The sequence below is a fragment of the Petaurus breviceps genome, unplaced genomic scaffold (assembly GCF_028583685.1).
Source record: "Petaurus breviceps papuanus isolate PSGF00001 unplaced genomic scaffold, PetGlider_PUasm1.0 176, whole genome shotgun sequence".
Lineage (NCBI taxonomy): Eukaryota > Metazoa > Chordata > Mammalia > Diprotodontia > Petauridae > Petaurus > Petaurus breviceps.
The window spans coordinates 6,311,555-6,330,615 of record NW_027185771.1 but is presented as its reverse complement, the minus strand read 5'-3'; the positions used below and the strand labels follow the sequence as shown (position 1 = coordinate 6,330,615).

General features: G+C 49.3%; 2 protein-coding genes across 2 annotated transcripts in view; one reads left to right on the top strand and one right to left on the bottom strand.

Annotated features, from left to right (window-relative positions):
• TRAPPC2L (trafficking protein particle complex subunit 2L) overlaps positions 1-19,061 on the top strand; it is a 423,767-nt gene that overhangs the window by 62,055 nt on the left and 342,651 nt on the right. The gene's annotated exons all lie outside the window — the stretch shown is intronic.
• On the bottom strand, positions 1,280-19,040 carry RNF166 (ring finger protein 166). The gene is made up of 6 exons (XM_069085564.1): positions 18,835-19,040; positions 10,416-10,572; positions 8,568-8,680; positions 7,352-7,466; positions 4,577-4,684; positions 1,280-2,706 (listed from the first exon to the last, which is right to left on the bottom strand). The coding sequence occupies exons 1-6, from the start codon at positions 19,026-19,028 to the stop codon at positions 2,641-2,643; spliced, it is 753 nt and encodes a 250-aa protein (XP_068941665.1). The 5' UTR covers positions 19,029-19,040; the 3' UTR covers positions 1,280-2,640.

The following is a 19,061-nucleotide window of genomic DNA, read 5'->3' as shown; positions in this document are numbered from 1 at the left end:
TACAGGCATGTATGAATTTGAACCCTATTTTAAGGACAGAACTATGTCCTGCCCTTTCCCTGCTGTCCTATGCAGCACAGAATTCTGCTTTGCTCTCATCCCCAACCTGTAGTCTGGTTGCTGCAGCCAAGCCCATCAATCACTGCCCAGGTAAACTTCACAGCCTGGAACTGGGATCTCTGCAGCGCTGGGAAGGGGGAGCTGTGGAGGTGGTTTCTGCTGCAGGCCTGTGCCAGGCCTTTTGATTGGCTAGTGCAGCCTCACTGCGGTTAGGTAGTGGGGGGAAGGGGTGCCGAGTCAGCTCAGGGTAGTGATCAGTGTGTGGGTTTTTAATCTCTTGGATTCTTTGTGTCCTAAACTAGTGGTGTCTAGTTTAGGAGGACTGTGAAACTACGTTAGCATCCTTAGAGGCCACGTAGTAACTTAGAAAGCCACCCATCTGGAGTACAAGCATAGTGAGCATACACGTATTTTTGCAAGGTGCTTCACAAATATTTCCTTATTTTATTTCCACAACTCTGGGAGGTAGGTGCTATTACCCCCATTCTACAGATGGGGAACCAGGCTGAGATGAAGTGATTTACCGAGGGTCCCTTAGTCAGTGTGTAAGCAGGACTTAGGTCTTCCTGACTCCAAGAGTGGACTCTTACCACTGACTAGTCAGGAAAGACAAGCTGAGGCACAGCCTCATTCCTCAAAATTTCCAACAGCATTTGGAGAGGACTTCTTTGCGCCTGTCACACCCTACCTCATATCATATTTGGACTCATCTTTCCACCTTTGATTCACTGCATAGGCGCTTAACAATTCATTTTTATAGGCTGCTTTAAGGTTTGCAAAGTGGTGGAGAGACAGCCTGGAGAACTATGACCAAATACGGACAGCATTTATAAGAGGACCTGGTTGTGGCTCAGTATTAGAACTCTCCAAAAGCAAAGGTGTTCTGGCAGAAGCAGCATGTACATGGGTTGGCTAGGTGGAGCAGTGAATAGAGCACCCGCCTTGGGAGTCAGGAAGACCCGAGTTCAAATTGGGCCTCAGACACTTAACACCAAAAACTAGTTGTGTGACCTTGGGCAAGTCACTTACCCTACTGCCTTACTTACCATACTGTCCTACCTTCCCCTCTCCAAAAAAGCAAAAAAAAAAAAAAAAAGAAGCAGCAGCAGGTAGCCTAGAAGGGATCATGGTGAGTTCTCCTGGATGCTTTCCCTGTACTCCCAAACTGTTTCCTTGCTCTCAACCCACAGGGAACAAAACAGCACTTATCACATCTTGCTGTAGATGCTCTGAAACTTTTTATTTTATTTTTTAAAAAAGACAACAATAATTTAGATCATTAAACAAAACAGAAAGCTGAGTGAGCTTCCCAAGCCCCAAAGCTGAGCTCAAGTACTGGCCAGGAAGGATGGTCCACGGCTCCACGCTGCTCCCCTTGCCTGGCTCTGTGAGCCTATCCTTTAGTGAGGCTGCCCCCAAGCCTCTGCCTGAGGACTGAATTCCAGTCATCTCTTTGGAAAGGTGATAAAAGGGGCCAGGGAGCCACCTCTTCTCCATTCTCCCAAGCTTGGGAACAACTGCTGTTCCCACTGTGTAAAGATCTCTCTGGGCCCCGGAACCCGTCACCCCAGGAGCATCACTGCTTTCACCAGGGGCTGGGAGTCTCTTTTATTAGCAAAAGGTAAACAGACACAACGAAAACCTTAAAAATATAGAAATAATCTAACGAATGTGGCCACCTCAAAAATCACACAAGCCCGAGTGGAAAAACCCCTCTTCATTCCAGTTTTGGTTCCGGCTTCCCCAGGATCCCCTCTCACTCTCCCTATGCTGATCCGATACTAGGTTTGTTTTTGATTTTTTTTAAAAAATATAATTTTTTAAATGTTCCATAAAAATACTATTGTTCCTAGTCAAACACAGATATTGCAATATGAAGAGTAACTGCTTTTTCCTCGCTCTATAAAATGTGAAAAGGTTATCACACTGGTTAATATAGAAAAATGCCAGAATCTCTAAGTATCACAAAAGCTGGTACCAAATGAGCAAGGTGGAAACTTTACTGAATGCCAGATATTAGGATGGGGCTTAGGAAAACGTTCCTCTTGGTCAGGTCTTCAGCTAAGTTTCTCTTTCAGTATCTCTCACCTCTCCACTCCCCTCAAGTCTAACCTGTCTGGATCAGCAGTAATCTAGAGTCAGGACTCTCCATGTATTCTTAAGCATGAAAGCCAAACCTCTGTTTAGAAAACAAGACAACTCAATGCTGCTCTGATTTTGCAGAGCCAAACGTTCCTCCCTCTGGGATTATCTGGGTTTCCAAACACCAAACAAATCAGCTTTACTTTACCCAGAAGAGAGGTGAAAGTCCTCACTTAGACCAAACCTTTGAACTGGTAAAAGGTGCAATCTTTTTCCCACCCACAGGAGGGCACTGAGGATTGGCCCCTGGGGTTGGCCTGCTCTCCTTGTGCAAGGAATAAAGATTCCACCTTATTAAAAAAGGTGCAATTCAAATCAAGGTGACAGGGAGGCCTAACTGCTAGGGAATGCTGAAGAATGAGCAAGCCTCTTGTCCCTCCATGTGGAAAAGGTGACTTTTGACCACAGATCTGGGTTCGGGCCCAGCCAAAGTTGCCTTCAGTTCTCAGAGAGGGACAGCGCCAGGGCAGCCTGAAATGCAGCTTCTTCATCGATGTTGTAGTCCTGGAAGAAAAAAAGCAGTATAGGAAACTGACACAAATATCTGAGATAACCAGAGTCATTTCCCAAAAGGTATGAAGTTTCCAAAAGAAAGGCAAACTAACAGTAACCAAAGAAAAACACTCCAATCACTGTAAGAGAAATGCAAACCCAAACACTTCCAAAGCTTTACCACACACCCATCATCGGATAAAGGGGAAAACAGTGTTGCAGAGAGTGCAGAAAGCCTGGCACACTCATACACTGTTGGTGGAGCTATAAGCTGTCCCAATTGTTCTGGGAAATAACTTGGAATTTTTACTAATCTGTTCCTACCCTTTGACTAAGCAATTCCACTAAGGGCCTTGGATACCAAGAAAGATGAAGACGAAAGAGAATATCAAAATACTCATACCAAAATGTCTGCAGTAACACTGAAAATAATGGGAGAAGGTCGAACTAATTCTGGTAAATCAACATACTGGAATATTGCTGATGTAAGAAGGAATGAATGAGAAATGCTGATAGACACGGAGATTTGCAGAACCAAGAGAACCTCACGGAGCAGGTATGTGCACATAAAGACAAGAAACCAAGGGATACAAGGAATCCAGAAGTCTGATGACCAGAGGTGCCAACTGAGGCTCAGCCCCCCATCTGCTCCCAGGCATCCTCTCCTAAGCTGGACCTGCCCCTCCCAGGGGCTGGCAAACCTCCACTGAGAACGGGCCTCTCCACTTCTAATTGGGGGGACTTGGAAACCTGTGCGGCCAGCCTGACTCACAGTCGGTCGGTCTCATCTCCTTAAGAAACAGCACATGGGTCCCCTGCAGGGGCTCCCCTTTCAACATGCCTTGGCTAGTGAGAATATCTAAGGGGGTGAGAAGTTCAGGAGACCACAGGAGGCCATGACTCAGCATCTTAATGGCAGCTAAATGAAAATCTGTGGGAAGCCGAGGGGAGGGCCAGCTCTGCTGGGCCGGAAGCTGCCCTTGGCCTGAACTCACCCCCCTCCCCAAAGCCATAAGGGATTCCTGGTCTTTTTAGGTTCCCAACGCGCCCTCTAGTGGCCACCACACAGAGCGGCCGAGAAGGGCCAGGCCACTTGTTGCCACTTGGTCAGAGGTTGGTAAATGTCCCAGCCTCTCCCGGCATTAGCTTCATCGTCCATAAAAAACAGGGGATTAGACTGGCAGGTTTTTCTTAGGAATTTTCCAGGTCTAAACCCAAGAATTATTTGACTCTGACCCACTGTGATGCTATGCTTTTGGTAGGACAATCCACCTCTGCCATCTTTGATGGCCAGCATGGCCCACAGACCACAGGGTTGCCCCAGAAGGGTGCAGGACAACGCTGGGAAAGGGGAAGGAAATCAAAGATGGGGTCCAAATTCCTAGAATTCCTAGAATTTTCCTAGTTGTGGAGGAGGCAAGAAGGGCTCCTTGCCAGTCAGGGCTCGGTGAATGGACTGTCCAAGAAAATGAAAGTCTAGGGAAAGGGGGCGGCTAGGTGGCACAGTGAGGAGAGCACCGGCCCTGGAGTCAGGAGTACCTGAGTTCAAATCCAGCCTCACACACTTAACACAAAAACTAGACGTGTGGCCTTGGGCAAGTCACTTAACCCCAATTGCCCTCCAAAAAAGGCAAAAAAAAAAAAAAAAAAAGAAAGCTTAGGGAAAGAGGATGGGTGTGAAGAGCTAGGAGTGGTGCACTCTCCACTACCTCCCAGGGCCCTACCACCATAGCTGTCTGGGGCTGGTGGAGGCACGGGGAAGACTTGAGGTGTGGACACAAGGGTGCAGCCTTTGGGGTGTTTGGGGCACCAAGCTGCTTCTCCTCTGGCTTCAGAAGGCGTCACTCGATCACAACCCATTAGTAAGGAGGCAGCCACTCACCACAAAGGTGTCATAGGAGAATTTGTGTCGATGGAGAAGGTGCTGCAGGAAGTTGGCGCTCTTATAGCTGGGGTCGCCCCAGGGCATGGCTGAACAGATGGGGCAGACCTGAAACACAAGTAGCCAGGTGAGGACTGAGGGAGGCTGGGGCAGAGAGCCCCTCTCCCCCTCCCTCCTCGGAGAAGCAGGACCTTTAAATTTCTGGGGAAACCTGTGCCCAATCACACTCCAGTGCAAGCAGGGCACACAGAGCCGGGACTGCCTCGAGGCTGTCTGCCCTCCTTCTCCCCCAAATTACGAGCACCAGATGCTGAATGAGGAAGCCTGAGATCTGAGCTTGAATCTCTGCCCTTGCTCTCTGAGAGCTTTGCCTAATGGAAATGTTATATTGTAGTAATAATGGAAAGATATCATTCTGTCTTTCCTTCTGCCTTACAACCCCTAAACTTAGTCCTCTTAAAAGTTTTACTGATGTATTTTAATATTACAAATATTTACAGATGATCCCCATTCCATCAGAGGGCTCTCATAAATCAATACTAGTAATAGTGACTTCTTCTGAAGGTAATGCACCATTCTGCATCTGTAGCACACCGCACCCCCCTCCCCATTTAAAAAACAACCTAACAGAAGTGTTACTACTGGAGAGCCCTCTTCACAAGCCCTACCCCCACCCAGTTCTTTCCCAGGCTGAGACCTCTGCTTATGCTACACCAGCCTTTCCCAGTCTTGGGCTTTTGGGGAACAAGTTCAATCCAAACGATGCTCTACACTCTAGCCCCCTGGCCGCCTTTCCTATCTATGACTGCCACGCCATGGCCCATACTTGGATTATTTCCCACTATTCATTGCTTTTCCTCTTATTTGCAGCCTGCTAAAAAGGTTGGAGAAAATCACAAAATCATGCTGACTATAAATTCACAATCTCAACCAGTCTGCTGCAATCACTGCTGCAAAGCACACCTTCACATCTCTATCATCAACTCACCATTTCCCTCACCACCTCACCTGGCTTTCCCAGACTTTCTGGTACCTCTCATAGCCTCTGCCCCATTCTCCCAGCTGAGAACCTGGCCTCATGTTTCACTGAAAAACAGACCAGAGTCATACCACCCCCCCCCATCACTCAGATCCTTCCTTCTACCAGGCTCCTCTTTCCACTCCGCCTTCCATGAAGAAGTGGCCCTTCTCCTGACTAAGGCAGGCCTCCTGATGCACCAGAGATCCTCTGCTTCCCCTTTTCCTCCATCACCTCATCTTTCAACGACCTTCAATCGTCCCCTGTCCAGGGGCTGCTTCCTCTTGCTGCCTACAAACATGTCCAGTCTCCCCCATCCTCACCCCCCCCTTTGATCCATGGCATTCCTGCCCGCTGTTGTGGTCTCTCTTTTCCTCTCCTATCCTCACCACACCTTGCCAGTTATTTACATGTAATAAACACTTAATCCACGCCCCCCCCCCCCATTTGGTCCTTGGCATTCCTGCCCGCTGTTGTAAATCTTTCCTCCCCTGTGTAACTAAACTCCTTGAAAAAGCATCTGTTTGAGGTCTCCACTTTCCTCTCACTCTCAACTCACTTCAATCTTGCTTCTAACCATCCTTCAACTCAAACTGCTGTCTCCAAAGGTACCAGCGAGCCCTCTCTTCGTTGCCATGTAGAATGGCTTCTTCTCAGTCCTCATTCTGGAGCTCTGCCACCCTCTGGTTCGTTCCCACCTGTCTGACTACTCCTGCTCAGTCTCCTTCCCGGTCATGCCCACTAATGGCGGGGTGGCCCCTAACACTGTCCTGGGTCCTCTTCTCTTCTCTCTCTGTACTATTTTCCTTGTGATCATCTCCCCAGCTCCCATGGGTTCAACAGACAATTCTATGCAGATGATTCTCAGGGTCCCTCATCCAGCCCTAACCAGCCTCTCTCCTGAACTCAAGTTCCACAAAATGGCATCATGATCTTTCCCCTCTTCCTAATGTCCCTATTAGGGTCAAGGTCACCGCCATCCTCCCTGTCACAGTGGTGGCTGTGACCCCTGATTCCTTAATCTTTTTTCTTCCTATATGTGATGTCATGCTGAGTTCTGTTAATTCCACCTTAGAAATCTCTCTCCTCTGACATACCTACAACTCTTGGGGGAGCCCTGAGCACCTTAGACCTGGATCATTGGCTCTGGCCTCTCCCCACTCCAGCCCAGCCTTCATTTAGCCATCAAGTGATCTTTAAGCTTAGCTCTGACCACATCACCCCTCTCTATTCAAGAAACTCCACTGACTACCAATTACTTCTTTTCTAATTTTAAATGTTTTCTTTTTATTCAAAACTTTTTCTAGAATCATCAACTACCTCTAAGATAGAAAATAAAATCTCCTTGGTGTCTAAAGTCCTTCATGACCTTACTGACCTCTTCCTAAACTTTGCATCTTATGTGAACCCCCACCCCCATGTCCTCTGCAGTCCAGTTACTGGCCTCCTTGCACATGACATTCCATCTCCACCCCTCCTCTGTGCTGGGAAGGCTCCTCTCCTTGTTCCTGACTCCGGCCTCCCTGCACATCTCAGCTCCATTCCCACCGGAAGGTGCAAGAAGCCTCCCCTTAGAACAGCTCCAGTCTAGCCTGCCTCTGCATGGTGTGCAATCAGACTGGGAGACTCCTGAGGGTAGGGATGGTTCCTGCCTGTCTCCGTATCCCCAGTGCCTGGCATGGGGCTGACAGACTTGGGAGAGCTGCCCTCCCCTCCTCCTCACTAATATGTGCCCTCAGGCCCCCCTGCCCACTCACCACTCTGTTGGGGTCATTGCGGTGGTTTTCCATGCAGTGCTTCACCAGCTCCTGCTGGTCCAGATTGCGGGCTCCACAGTATGGACACACAAAGGTGGATCTGTTTGGGATATTGCTGAGCAGTGGGGAGAAAATGAGAGGGAGTTAGGGAGGCAGGGCTGATATCAGTGCTCTTGGAATCAGAACCAAAAGGGATTTCAGAGATCCTCTTCTTGTTTTCCAGATAAAGACCCTGAGGCCCAAACATGCAGCAGCTGCCACAGTGTGCAATGGCTACCCCAGAGGGCTGCTCACTGCCTTGGAGCAGGTCTCTGGTGCTGCTGCCCCCCAGTTTAGATAAATGGGGCCTACTCTGCTCTGGGACAGAGAAACCAATGCTGCGAACCCTAACTCCGCCTCCTCTGCCTTCTTTTCCAGGGCCCCACACTTTTACTGGGAAGATGCTCTCTGACGTCTTCCTTCTACTTCCAGGGGCCACTAACAACACTGACATTCAACCCCCAAAATAATTAGGTAGAAGCCAGGCTTGCCTGTTGGTTAGAGAAGTTGAGCTAAAAGGGGAAATGCCTCTTCTCTAAAACCAGAAGTTCTGGTTACAGCTGGAATCAGCCTGGTTCTGAGGGGCCTCCTAACTCTGAAAGCATCTCCCAAGATCCTCCTGGGAATCTCTTGCCTATTGGGTCCAGTTAACTTGTTCTAACCTTCCTGCATCTGAGGCCTCTAGAGTAGGAAGTAGAACTCCTTGCCCTCTTAAACTATCCATCTCTTGGGGCTTGGCAGGGACCAATAGAAATCAGAGATTCAAAGAACCCTTAGGAAAAAAAACATCAGGAGGGAGGCTGGGCCCAGCCCACATTCTAAGAATTCAAAGAAGGGGAACTCCCACTAGCCCCATTGGCTGCCCTTTGAAATACTAAGAAAGCCCAAATGCCCACACTTTCCTGTTCATTTCCTGTGACAGTGTGGCTATTTCGCTTGCTTCTGTAGGCACTGATCAGTAAGCAGAGGACCCAGAATTAAGAATAATTCAAATGACTATCATGTTTTAAGTGTGTAAAGGGCTCCCTTCACAACAACCTGATGATTTATGTAGACCAAGTACCATAAAGGTTTTTAAGGAAGAGATCAAAGCCATTTCAGGTTGAGATCCGGCAAGCCCTATCACCTCCCTCTCCCCCACCCAGAGATCACAAAAAGTCCATCTGGAGCTGCTTACCTGGGAATGGGCTGGGATGTTGGCACTACTGGGACAAACTTGGGACAGTTGGCCATCTGCTCCTGGACCTTCATGCAGGAAGAAATGTGTGACCTCATCTTTGCAAGAGTCACCTATAAAAGAGCAAAAGGCAGGCTGAGGAGACTTTCTGAGTTTTCCCAGGCTTGCCGGAGTAGGGGGCCTGGTGTGCACTTTAGTAGTACTTTACTTTTAGTAATAGCATTACTAAAAACCAGGAGGCCTGCAGGACAATAGGAGCTATCCACAGTTCTGGCAACTGCCTCCCAGGAAAGCCATGATACAGCCAGGGAAAGTTCAGGGAAGAGAAATCACAAGGATCAAAGGCTTGTATCTCCTGTCTGGAGAGATGAAGGCAGAGCACAAATGTGATGGAAAAGCACAGAAGTGTGAAGGGGTTTTTTTTGGTAAGCAATCGGGGTTAAGTAACTTGCTCAAGGTTACACGGCCAGTTATTTCTGGGTGTGGTGCTAAGTATCACAGCCCGGATTCGATCCCAGGTCATCCTGACTCTGGGGCCGGTGCTCTTACTCACTGAGCCACCTGGCCGCCCCTAAGTGTGAAGGTTTTAGAAAGGCTGAACACGCAGCTCCTTAAAATGAGACAGGAGATTTCAGGACAAAGAAACGAGATCCTGCTGCATACTCTCATTAGCAGGTGGAGATCATAAACCCCAAGAGGTTGTGTTGGCAAGGGCTGTGCTTAGGTCCGGAGGATACCCAGCCCTGAAAGCGCTGACCTTCCTCTGGGGCAGAGGACTATCACTTGGGGGGGAGGGGAAGGAAGGCTTCAGGGTGGAAGGGGTACCTGGAAGGAAGATGAGGATTCCAGAGAGGTAGAGCAGGAGAAGCAAAGCCATCCAGGGTGGGGGACAGTTTATGCAAATGCAGGGGCAGATGGAAGTCCAAGTTCAAGCACTACCAGTAGGAGAGTGTGTGGGCAACACCCATCAGGTGAGGAGTTAGGTGAGTAAGTCTGAAGAGGTCAGGGGGCACCAGAACGCCTAGGGAATGTGCAGCTTATCCTAGAGGCTGCAGGGAGTCTCTTGTGAGCAGGGGCATGAGCCAGTCAGTCCTGTGGCTCGGAAGATGGAGAGGGAAGAACCAAGAAGCAGAGACCAATCAGGAGCTAGTTTTTTATTGATAGAAACACAGCCAACTAACCAGACATGGGAAGGAAGAGAGGGGGACACAGACAACAATGGCTGTGGGAGCAGGGCACCTGGGGACTGGGTCAGGGAGATGTTGGCTTTCAGGAACAGAGCCACCTGATATTTTTTAAGATGAGTATCATGAAGGCACTGAGGGCCAGATACCACCTGGACAAATTTGCCCCGTAGATGTGGTCTCCCTTAATTAGAAGGGAAGTTCCTGGAGAACAGACTGTCTGGTTTTTCCTCAGCACACAGCTGGCGCTTAATACACACTCTCCCACTCCATGGGGTTGGCCCCCTTTGAGCTCTAAGCAGATTGTGGAATGTGAGACCTCATCAGCCCAGGAAGCTTTAAGTCAGGGCGATGAAATCACATACCACCTCCGTAATGCCAGCTGTGAGTCCTCTCCCGGAGCAACCACTGTCAGACTAATTTCTAGCCTGGATAGGTACCTGGCTAACCTGCTCAGGACAATTCTCTAGCTCTGGCTAGCTTGATAGGTAAGGGGTTGGTAGAGCCTGAAAAGTATTTCTCATGAGAAACAAAAATACAAAAGAAAGTCCACCCACACCTCCTGAGGTGTGCCTTCAAAGGCAGGAACAAAACTCTCCCAACCAGTGTGTGAGCTCATTTACCACTCCTAAAAGCTGAGCCCACGACTTTCCACCACAGTTACCTTCTTGCTGCAGCCCCGGCACGGAGCCTTGTAGGATGACAGCTGCTTTTCCACATTGGAGGCTTTGTCCACTTTCTTTGGGTCAAAGGGCATTCGGCAGAGTGGGCAGAGTGGAGACGGTACCTGCAGACATGGCTGCAGACACTCGCCACAGAACCTACAAAGAAACACAGCTCCTGAGGCCTTCTGGGAGTGCAGGAGAGAGGCTTGGTCAAAGTGTCCAGACAGCACAACTGTCATGAATGAGGCCGCCATGCTCGGCCTCAGCGCGCTCACCTGTGATGCCGTATGGCAACCTCAGCTGTCTAAGCCTGCACAGGACACTCTTGGGATCTTCTCCCACTTTCTATGAATGCTCAAGCCTCTCAGAGGGTCCATAAGGACAAACTATTTTAATAATAATACTAAGACATTTTTTTGCCTAGTAAAACAGTACCCCCTCGTCCAACTACCTAAGAATGTGAGGTTGGATTTTTAATGCTTCAACCGAAACAGTATCATCACAACAGACTGATGGAAACAGATATGAAAATCCAGCTGTCTCCCATTAAACCTAAATTAAAAAGAGATTTGCAAAAATATAGAAAACAATGCCACTTTTGAATAGTTATTTTTCACAAAGAATAAAGTATGTTAACATGTAATGAGTTTATTTTTAAATGAATTAATGTATAGCTTAACAGTGTATCGGTTTTAATTTCTAATTTGGGGAATAATGATAAATACAACCCACAAAAACAAGAAGCTCTTTATTATTCTCATCATTATTATTGCTTGCTTTTTGGAGGGGGGAGGGCAGGGCAACTGGGGTTAAGTGACTTACCCAAGGTCACACAGCTTTTAAGTATTAAGTAGCTGAGTCTGGATTTGAACTCAGGTCCTCCTGACTCCAAGGCCAGTGCTCTATTCACTGCACCACCTAGCCGCCCCTGGTTCTCATTACTTTTAAAAGTGGTAAGTGGTCCTGGAACAAAACCTTAGAAATGTTAGCCTAAAGAAGTCTAACAAAAAGCACCTAGATGCTGCCTATCAGACTCTCCCTCTCCACTGGCTGCTTCCCTACGGCCTACAAACATGGAAGCAATGAAGTACTGCAGAGGCTAGGGCACCAGGCTTGGCCTCATCATTCCGCTGTCTCCAACACCAGCAGGGAGCCCCTTCTCCATTGCCATGCTGAACGGCCTTGTCTCAGACTTCGTTCTTGAGCTCTCAAGTCCCTGTCAGCATCAAGGCCACCACCATGCTTTCTGTCAGCCTTGATTCCTCAATCTCTTTCCTCCCCACACCGAAATAGTTCCCCAATCCTGAAGTTCCTGCCTTTGTGACATTTCTCATGCGCCCCCTTTTCTCACCACCTCATGCCCAGACTGCTGCCAACAGACTGCTGGGGTTGGTGGGGGTGGTATGTCCTGCCTGCCTCAAGTCTCTCCCCATTCCAGTCCAAATGATCTTCCTTAAGCTGAGGTCTGACCATGTCAGCCCCTTAGTCAATAAACACCAGTGGTTCCCTATCACTTCCAAGCTCAATTAGAAAAACTCTTGATTTGGCATTCAAAGCCTTGGCTACCTTTCCAGTCTTACACCTTCACCCGCCCCTCGGCTCTGGGTGAACCAGAGGCCCTGTCCTCCTTGCTGCTTGCTCCTGGGCACAAGGCCCATCTCCTTCTTCCTTCGACTGCTTCTACTGGCTGCCTGCAGCACACTCTCCTCATGCCCGACCCTCCAGCTTCCTCCTGGTCTCAGCTAAAGGCCTGAGGCATTGAGGTGCCTTCCCATTTCTAACTTGTGCCCCCACCCAAGACTAGGAGCTCCTGGAGGGCAGGGACTGGTCTCTGCCTTTCTTTATATCCTCACTGCTTAATCCACTGCCTAACACAGCACACTCTGTAAGCATTTTTCCAATGCATTTATCAATTATGCTATTGTTAATAAGCCTTCTGTTATTGTTTAGACGTTTCAATCATGTCTAACTTTTTTATGTCCCCCTTTTGGGGTTTTCTTAGCAAAGACACTGAAGTAGCTTGCCATTTCCTACTTCAATTCATTTTACAGATGAGGAAACTGAGGCAAACAGGGTTAAGTGACTTGCCCAGGGTCACACAGTCAGTAAGTGTCTGAGGTTGGATTTGAACTCAGGTGTGACTCTAGAGCCAGGACTGTATCATCTAGCTGCCCCCCCTCACCCTCACCCCCATAAGCTCTTAAGGGTTTAAAGCTATGGAAGCTATATCTCTAGTGCTAAGCACAATACTCTGCAGGAATGTCTTCATAAGATAAAAGAACAGAGCTTTGGGTGGACAAAAGTCACAATGAGGTGCCCAAGGATCTGTCCTAGGACCATTTTTATTCAATAGGAACAGAGTGAACAAGTGAGAATCCAGCATATTCAAATGCCCCAAAACCATCAGGAAAAAGGAGGACTTCTCCTTTGGAATGTCTACTGTCCCTGAAAACTATTCTCTCTTTTCTTCCAGTTCAGACATGTTCTCACCCTGTGTAGAGAAAAGTTATTCCCAAATACCTTGGCCAATGGGCAAGGCTAAAGTGCCAAACCCACTGGATAAAAAGAGCCCTAGATCTTAGCCCAGTGATGAAAGGAGGTAGGCCTACCTGGCCTTTTCTGCTCCCAAACCATTTCTATACATAAAGGTTGTAGAAACACTGGACTTAGGTATAGGAAGAGAAGAAGGCTTTAAAAAACACTACTGACAATTACTGTGTGACCACCACAGGCAATCACATGACCTTGCTAAGGCCTCAGTTTCCTGTCAGTAAAATGGAGATGACCATATTATGAAAAAAAAAAAGTTGATGCTAATGTCAACCTAGATAAGCTAAGAGAAAAACTATAAAGTTCCCCCGCCTTTCCTACCTCTCTCCATCTCCCTTGCTTCTTCCCCCAAATATTCCTTCCTTTCCAAGGAGATGAATATTCAGGCTAGCTTGTTCTTTCAACAATTCCCTCAAATATCTACTCATGGAGTAAGGGTGAGTGAGAGTGGATCCCACCCCTCTCTGCCCTCCAGGATTTCTAATCTGAAAACAGAAACAAAGAAGATGGAAAAATGCCAGCCTACAACACAAGATTACAGTGCCTCAAATCACCTCATTTTCTCACTTTTTAAGACTTTAGCAAATGCCAGAGGGAGGTAAAATCTCCAAGTTCTGTGGGCCCTGCAGGAAGCAGGCAACACTAATGTGCACCTAGCTCGGAGTCTAAACATAGGGTTAGAGAAAGTGGGGCATGAGGCTTGGGAGAAGGCGATAATAGAAGATTAAGATCAAATAATGTCTTTAATTAGTTGGTGGGCTGCTGTTCTGCCATGAAGGGTCTATTGAGGGCTGTGGGGAGGAAGCAGTGACGTGAAGCCTCTAAGACAGCAAGCCTCCTCTCCAGTCCACCCAGAAGGAAAAGCTGGAATCCAGATGGCAAACAAAGAACCAGCTGCAGTTCTGGCGCCACTGGTTCTTTCCAAGCAGGAGGCAGTGCTAAGGGGCTGGGGAGGGGCGGGGGGGGGGGGTGCCTATGTTTGTACTTGGGAGCCTGAATCCATCAGTGAGTTTTCTTGCCACAACTGTAATCACTCTATGAAGGGTACCTGCATGCTTGTAAGGGCTGGGGCCTCCTGCTAGGTCACTGAGATGCAAGAGAGGCTAAGGCCAAAGACTGCCAACTGCCAGGCAACTGAACCTTGCCTCCAAAGGCTTTTTCCTGGACTCTGGGTTTCTAAAAGAAGTCAGGCTTCTCTCCTCCCTGCTTTTTCACACATACACCCCTCCAACTGGTATTTACAACTCCTTCCCACTCTATAGAAGTATGTTCATTACTCAGATAGAAAGAAAAACTCATCAGAGGGAAGGAACAGTTGTTATTTTCACAGGGCAGAGCTCGTGGGCTTGGGGGTGACACCATTTGTCACTTACTTCAGGAGGTGAGGTAAGGCACTGCAGGGGAGATGTGACCGTGGGAGCGTGCACATGGTGCACACCCCCCACCCCCACAGTGCCACAAAGAAGCCTCATTCCCCTTTGCAAGCTCCAGTGGCTAGGCCCAGAGCTGGCCCCCAGGAAGGCCCTTCCCCCTTCACCATGCTAGCTGGCCAGGCAAAACCAGTCACTGATGGAGAATAAAACATAAGGGAACCATTGCACAATCAAAAAAAAAAAAAAAAGAAACAGAGAGAAGCCAGGCCTAGCTTCCAGCCAGTTAAGGTCATTTATGTTAGAGGAAGAAAATCATGCAATTGGTCTTAAAAGGTCAAATCTGAACTTAGCTAAGGCCATTTATAATGTGGGGAAGGGAATAAGAAATTATGTAGCACCCACTGTGTGCCAGTCACTGTGTTAAGCACTTTATCAATATTATCTCCAACTGCACAAGGCTAAGAATAAAAACAATTCAATCCTCTCATTTCAGAGGGATGGTAAGGCAAGAGGCCCCAGGTATCCTGAACGGGCTGGCAGACCTGCCTTGCACTGACTCAAACCGTCCTATGTGACAGCTACTTCTGTGTGTCTGATCCCCTGGGGAGTTGGGGAGCAGAGCAAAGCGTCCCTGGCTCCCAATCCTGGTTACCCTGCTGTCCTCAGATGCAGGAGTGTACAGTCAAGCAGCAATGCTGGCCTGTCATGGCACAGATTCTGGCTGGAGCGTGCCCCAGTGACAAGCGGCTTCTTGGACTGTATTAGTCATCGGAGTGGGGGAAGAGGCCAAGAGGGGACCAACCTCAGACCAGAACGAACCCAAAGGATCCAGACGGGGAAGCTTCACAACTAGGAGCCACCCTGCCAGGCACCAGGAAGGTGCAACATTCAAAAACCTGTAACAAGCGGCCGAAGTGGATAAAGTGAACAGACACAGGTTCAGATGCCTTAGACACAGAGGAGCAGTGCACCGTAAGGCCAGGGCCTTTAAACTCGAAGGGATTCCTTTTCCTTATTAGTAAATAGGGCTGATATATTGGCACTACCTAACTCCCAGAACAGATAGAAGACTTTTGCAAACCACTCAGAGCTAGCTCTGGGATGGGCTGGGTCATTCCAGATTAAGTGGCCTAAGAGTGCCACAGCCTAGGGGCACAACATTTCCTGTAGCTTTGTGCTGTCAAGGTAGGTGCAACTGCCCTTTCCCTGGGTGGGGAGGGTAATAGTCAAGCCTGAATGACTCATCTCAGCCTCCAAAATGGGTCAAATATGCGAGGGCCTTTCACTGAGGTTTCATGAGAGCTGGCTCACTTTCCCCAGCCCTCGATGATGCCTTGCCACCCTCCCTGGCCAACTTGCTGGTTGGGCAGCAGGGAGAACTGGGAAAAGAATCTGCATGGAGGGTTCATTACTCTGCAGTACCAGTGACCCCATCCTGGAAATGATTGATCCTGCCTCCCTCTTTCCCTGGCAACTAAATGCTAAGGGTACAGTCTAGGCTTTGCCATGATCACTAGACCTATTTCAGTTAATGTTTGATGACACCAGTTAGAGCATTTATTAAGGACTTTTACCAAGTCCCAGACTGCGTGCTAAATAATTACTGCAGCTACAAACAGAAGCAAGAGTCCCAGTCCTTACAATCCAATGGGGGCAAACAACAGACTTAGAGTTGGGGGGAGGGGGCGGCAGCAGCACCTAGGCTTGGGGGGACCTGGCCTGGAGATGCTTTGGAGGCCTGGCAGAAGAGTGATGAGGATGGTGAGGGTGTGGAGATGGACTTCGAGGGATCCCAGAGGCACAGATCCAGCCCCAATTGACTAAGAAAAGGCAAGCCCAGGGGAGGGCAGTGACTCAGACCTCTTCCTCCTTGTTCCAGGACTATTCTACCTATCTACCTATTCCCACCCCCCTCTCACCCGCTTTATTCAATCATATCTGACATACACAAATACCTGCTCACTCCCCCTCAAATTTCCTTGGAGTCTCTGAGATGCTTGCTGATGTTAGGAGGACCAGATGCAAATCTGTGAAATACCTGGACTCCTGCAGGTTCCTCCAAACTCAGATTCTTTTCCTGAGTTCCCTCACAGCTCTGCTTTTACAAATAACTGGGACTGGGGATATCTGGATGCCAGAGTAATGTGATACCAGACAAAGGAGAAAAAGGCTGCAGAAGGAGGAAGTCAGGAAGCAGTGACATAAAAGCTCTTTTTTGCCTAAGGGTAATATCCCCCACCCACCTGAAAAAAAACTGAAGGCTCCAGCCACCAAACCCAAACATTGACTGAACTGAGGGTTAGAAATTGGATCTGTGGCTTTGGTTCTGAGTCAGTGATGCCAATCTCAGATCCCTCTGAACTATGCAGATGAGACCATGTGAGACTGCCAACTGGGGGCATCTGTGTCACCAACCAGTTAGCGGGCATGGCTGAAAGAGGAGGAGGCTGCTGAGCCCAAAGCTTGCCCGGCCTTCAATTATTAGCTATCCCCTTCTAACTGGGTGCTATTATTGTTCAATTCTTTGTGACCCCCATAGACCATGTAGTTCATGGGGTTTTCTGGCAAAGATACTGGAGTGGTTTGCCATTTCCTTCTCCAGTGGATTACACAAAGAGAGGTTAAGTAACCTGCCCAAGGTCACACAGCTACTGTCTGAGGCCACATTTGAACTCAGAACTTCCTTACTCCAAGCTCAGTAGCCACCTAGCTGCTGCCTCTTAGGCTGCTAGGCATGGGAATATAGAAATATTGTCCGGGTAGGTAACCCTGGGAGTGGTCAATCCAGTACCTTTCCCTAACAAAAAAGAAATCTACTTTGTGGAAAGTGATAGCTCAAAGCCAAGGGATTTGTGGGAATAAAAGACAAAGCCCAATGGTGCTGCAACTGACCTAGTAGGCTCCATTCAAGATAAAGAGAGCAGCAGAATGTGATTCATTACATCTTTGGTGCTTGTTTGAGGAAGGTGGTGTAGAGATTAAAAAAAAAAAACAGCACTTAATAAGAGGCACAGGTCCCTAGTGAAACACACTAACCACCAAACTGTGGGGAAGGAGCTAGAGATGAAACAGGAAACATACAGGAGGGCAGACTGCAGCCAGTGTGACCAAAAAAATCTATTCTGGAGAGCAGAACGGAACGAAGTTTCATAGGAGGCTGATATGCTATGGGATCCAGAGTTACTTTCCCCCTGAAAAGATGGCTTTAATTTGTATTAGGCAGGAAAAGAGGCTGAAAATTCAAAGACTTTCATCAGAAAGAAAACTCTGCTACACATGATACCCCTAAACCAGAAACGGAACCGAGAGCTCCTAACTAGCAAAGTCACATCACATGGAATCACACTGACAAGCCTCTAAATATAGGAGCAGAACAAGCTACAACAAAGTTCTTCCCCCAAGGATTTCTAGACTTCGGCAGTACCATATGGAGAAAACACTATATTTAAAAGTAATATATTTGCTTCTGGGAGTGTATGCCAAGATGATCCCCGCACCAGCGAAGGCCAAGTCTGAGCATCGATGTGGGAGGGCACCTTGGCTGCCCCCCTAAAGCCTAGGAGGAGGCAAGCCGGAGGCCCGGGGGCAGCGGTAGCCACACACCCACCACTGCACTCAGGCTGCCCCCTTTGTTTTCAAAGCCTCCCCAGCCGCTGTCCCGGCCTGGTGCAAGCCACGGGAGGAAGCTCTGCACCCCTCATCTAAGAATCACACAGACCTGGAAGGAGCCCAAGCGCTCGGCTCCTCATTTTCCACGTGAGCAAACTGAGGTATTGAAAGGGAAATAAACTAGCTCAAGGTCACACAGCTAATTGGTGGCAGGGCCAGGTCCGCTGACCTGACCCCGGGGGTCTTTGAGGCACGTGCATCACAACCCTCCCAGGGTGCATCCTGCCCACACCTCGTGGGTACCCGCTCCTTGGCATGCTGTCTCCCGGATCAGACTTGAACTCCGCCAACAGGGAAGCCACGAGTCGTGGCTGGTGGAAAGAAGGGGGCGGCCCCATAACACCCACGGGGATCCTGCACCAACACACCCCCAAACCCCTGCTCCTCCACTCGGCTTGGCTTGGCAAGGACCTCCACGAACTGAGCTCTTTGGGGAAAGCAAACTAAGGAGGACCACCCCCTCCCACACCTACTGAGCCCTCCTCCTGCAGGGTGGGGGGTCCCCTCCCCGTGAATCCTCCTTCTGCAGGGAAAGCAAATGCCATCCCTCCTGCAGAGCAGGGCGATTGCACCCTCCAGCTTCCTCCTTCTGCAGAGCTGGGGGTCACAGCCCCGCCTCCTCCCCGGCACCCCAAAGAAGGCAGAAGAGTATAGACAACGACTACTACCGGAGCTGCTGCTGCTACTACAACCCGCTTTTTTGCCCAAGCCCGGCTGGACCAAGCGTCCTGCTCCTGACAGCGCCGAGGGGCGGGGGAGGGAAGGGAGCCCGCTTTACAGACGGGGAAACTGAGGCCCGCCGCCGCCCGCCCGGCCCGGGCCTCACGTGTGTCCGCAGCTGCCGATGGCCACGGGTCGGTGATAGACCTCCAGGCAGATGGGGCAGCTGTACTGGGCCTCCAGGCTGCTCTCGCCGCCGGCGCCGGGCCCGGCCGGGGGCTGCGGGGCGCTGGCGGGGGCTCCGGCCGGGGGGTGCTGCCGCTGCTGCGCCGAGGCCACCAAGCTGCGGAACATCGCCATCGCGGGGCCCGGCCCGCCCCTGCCCGCCGGCCC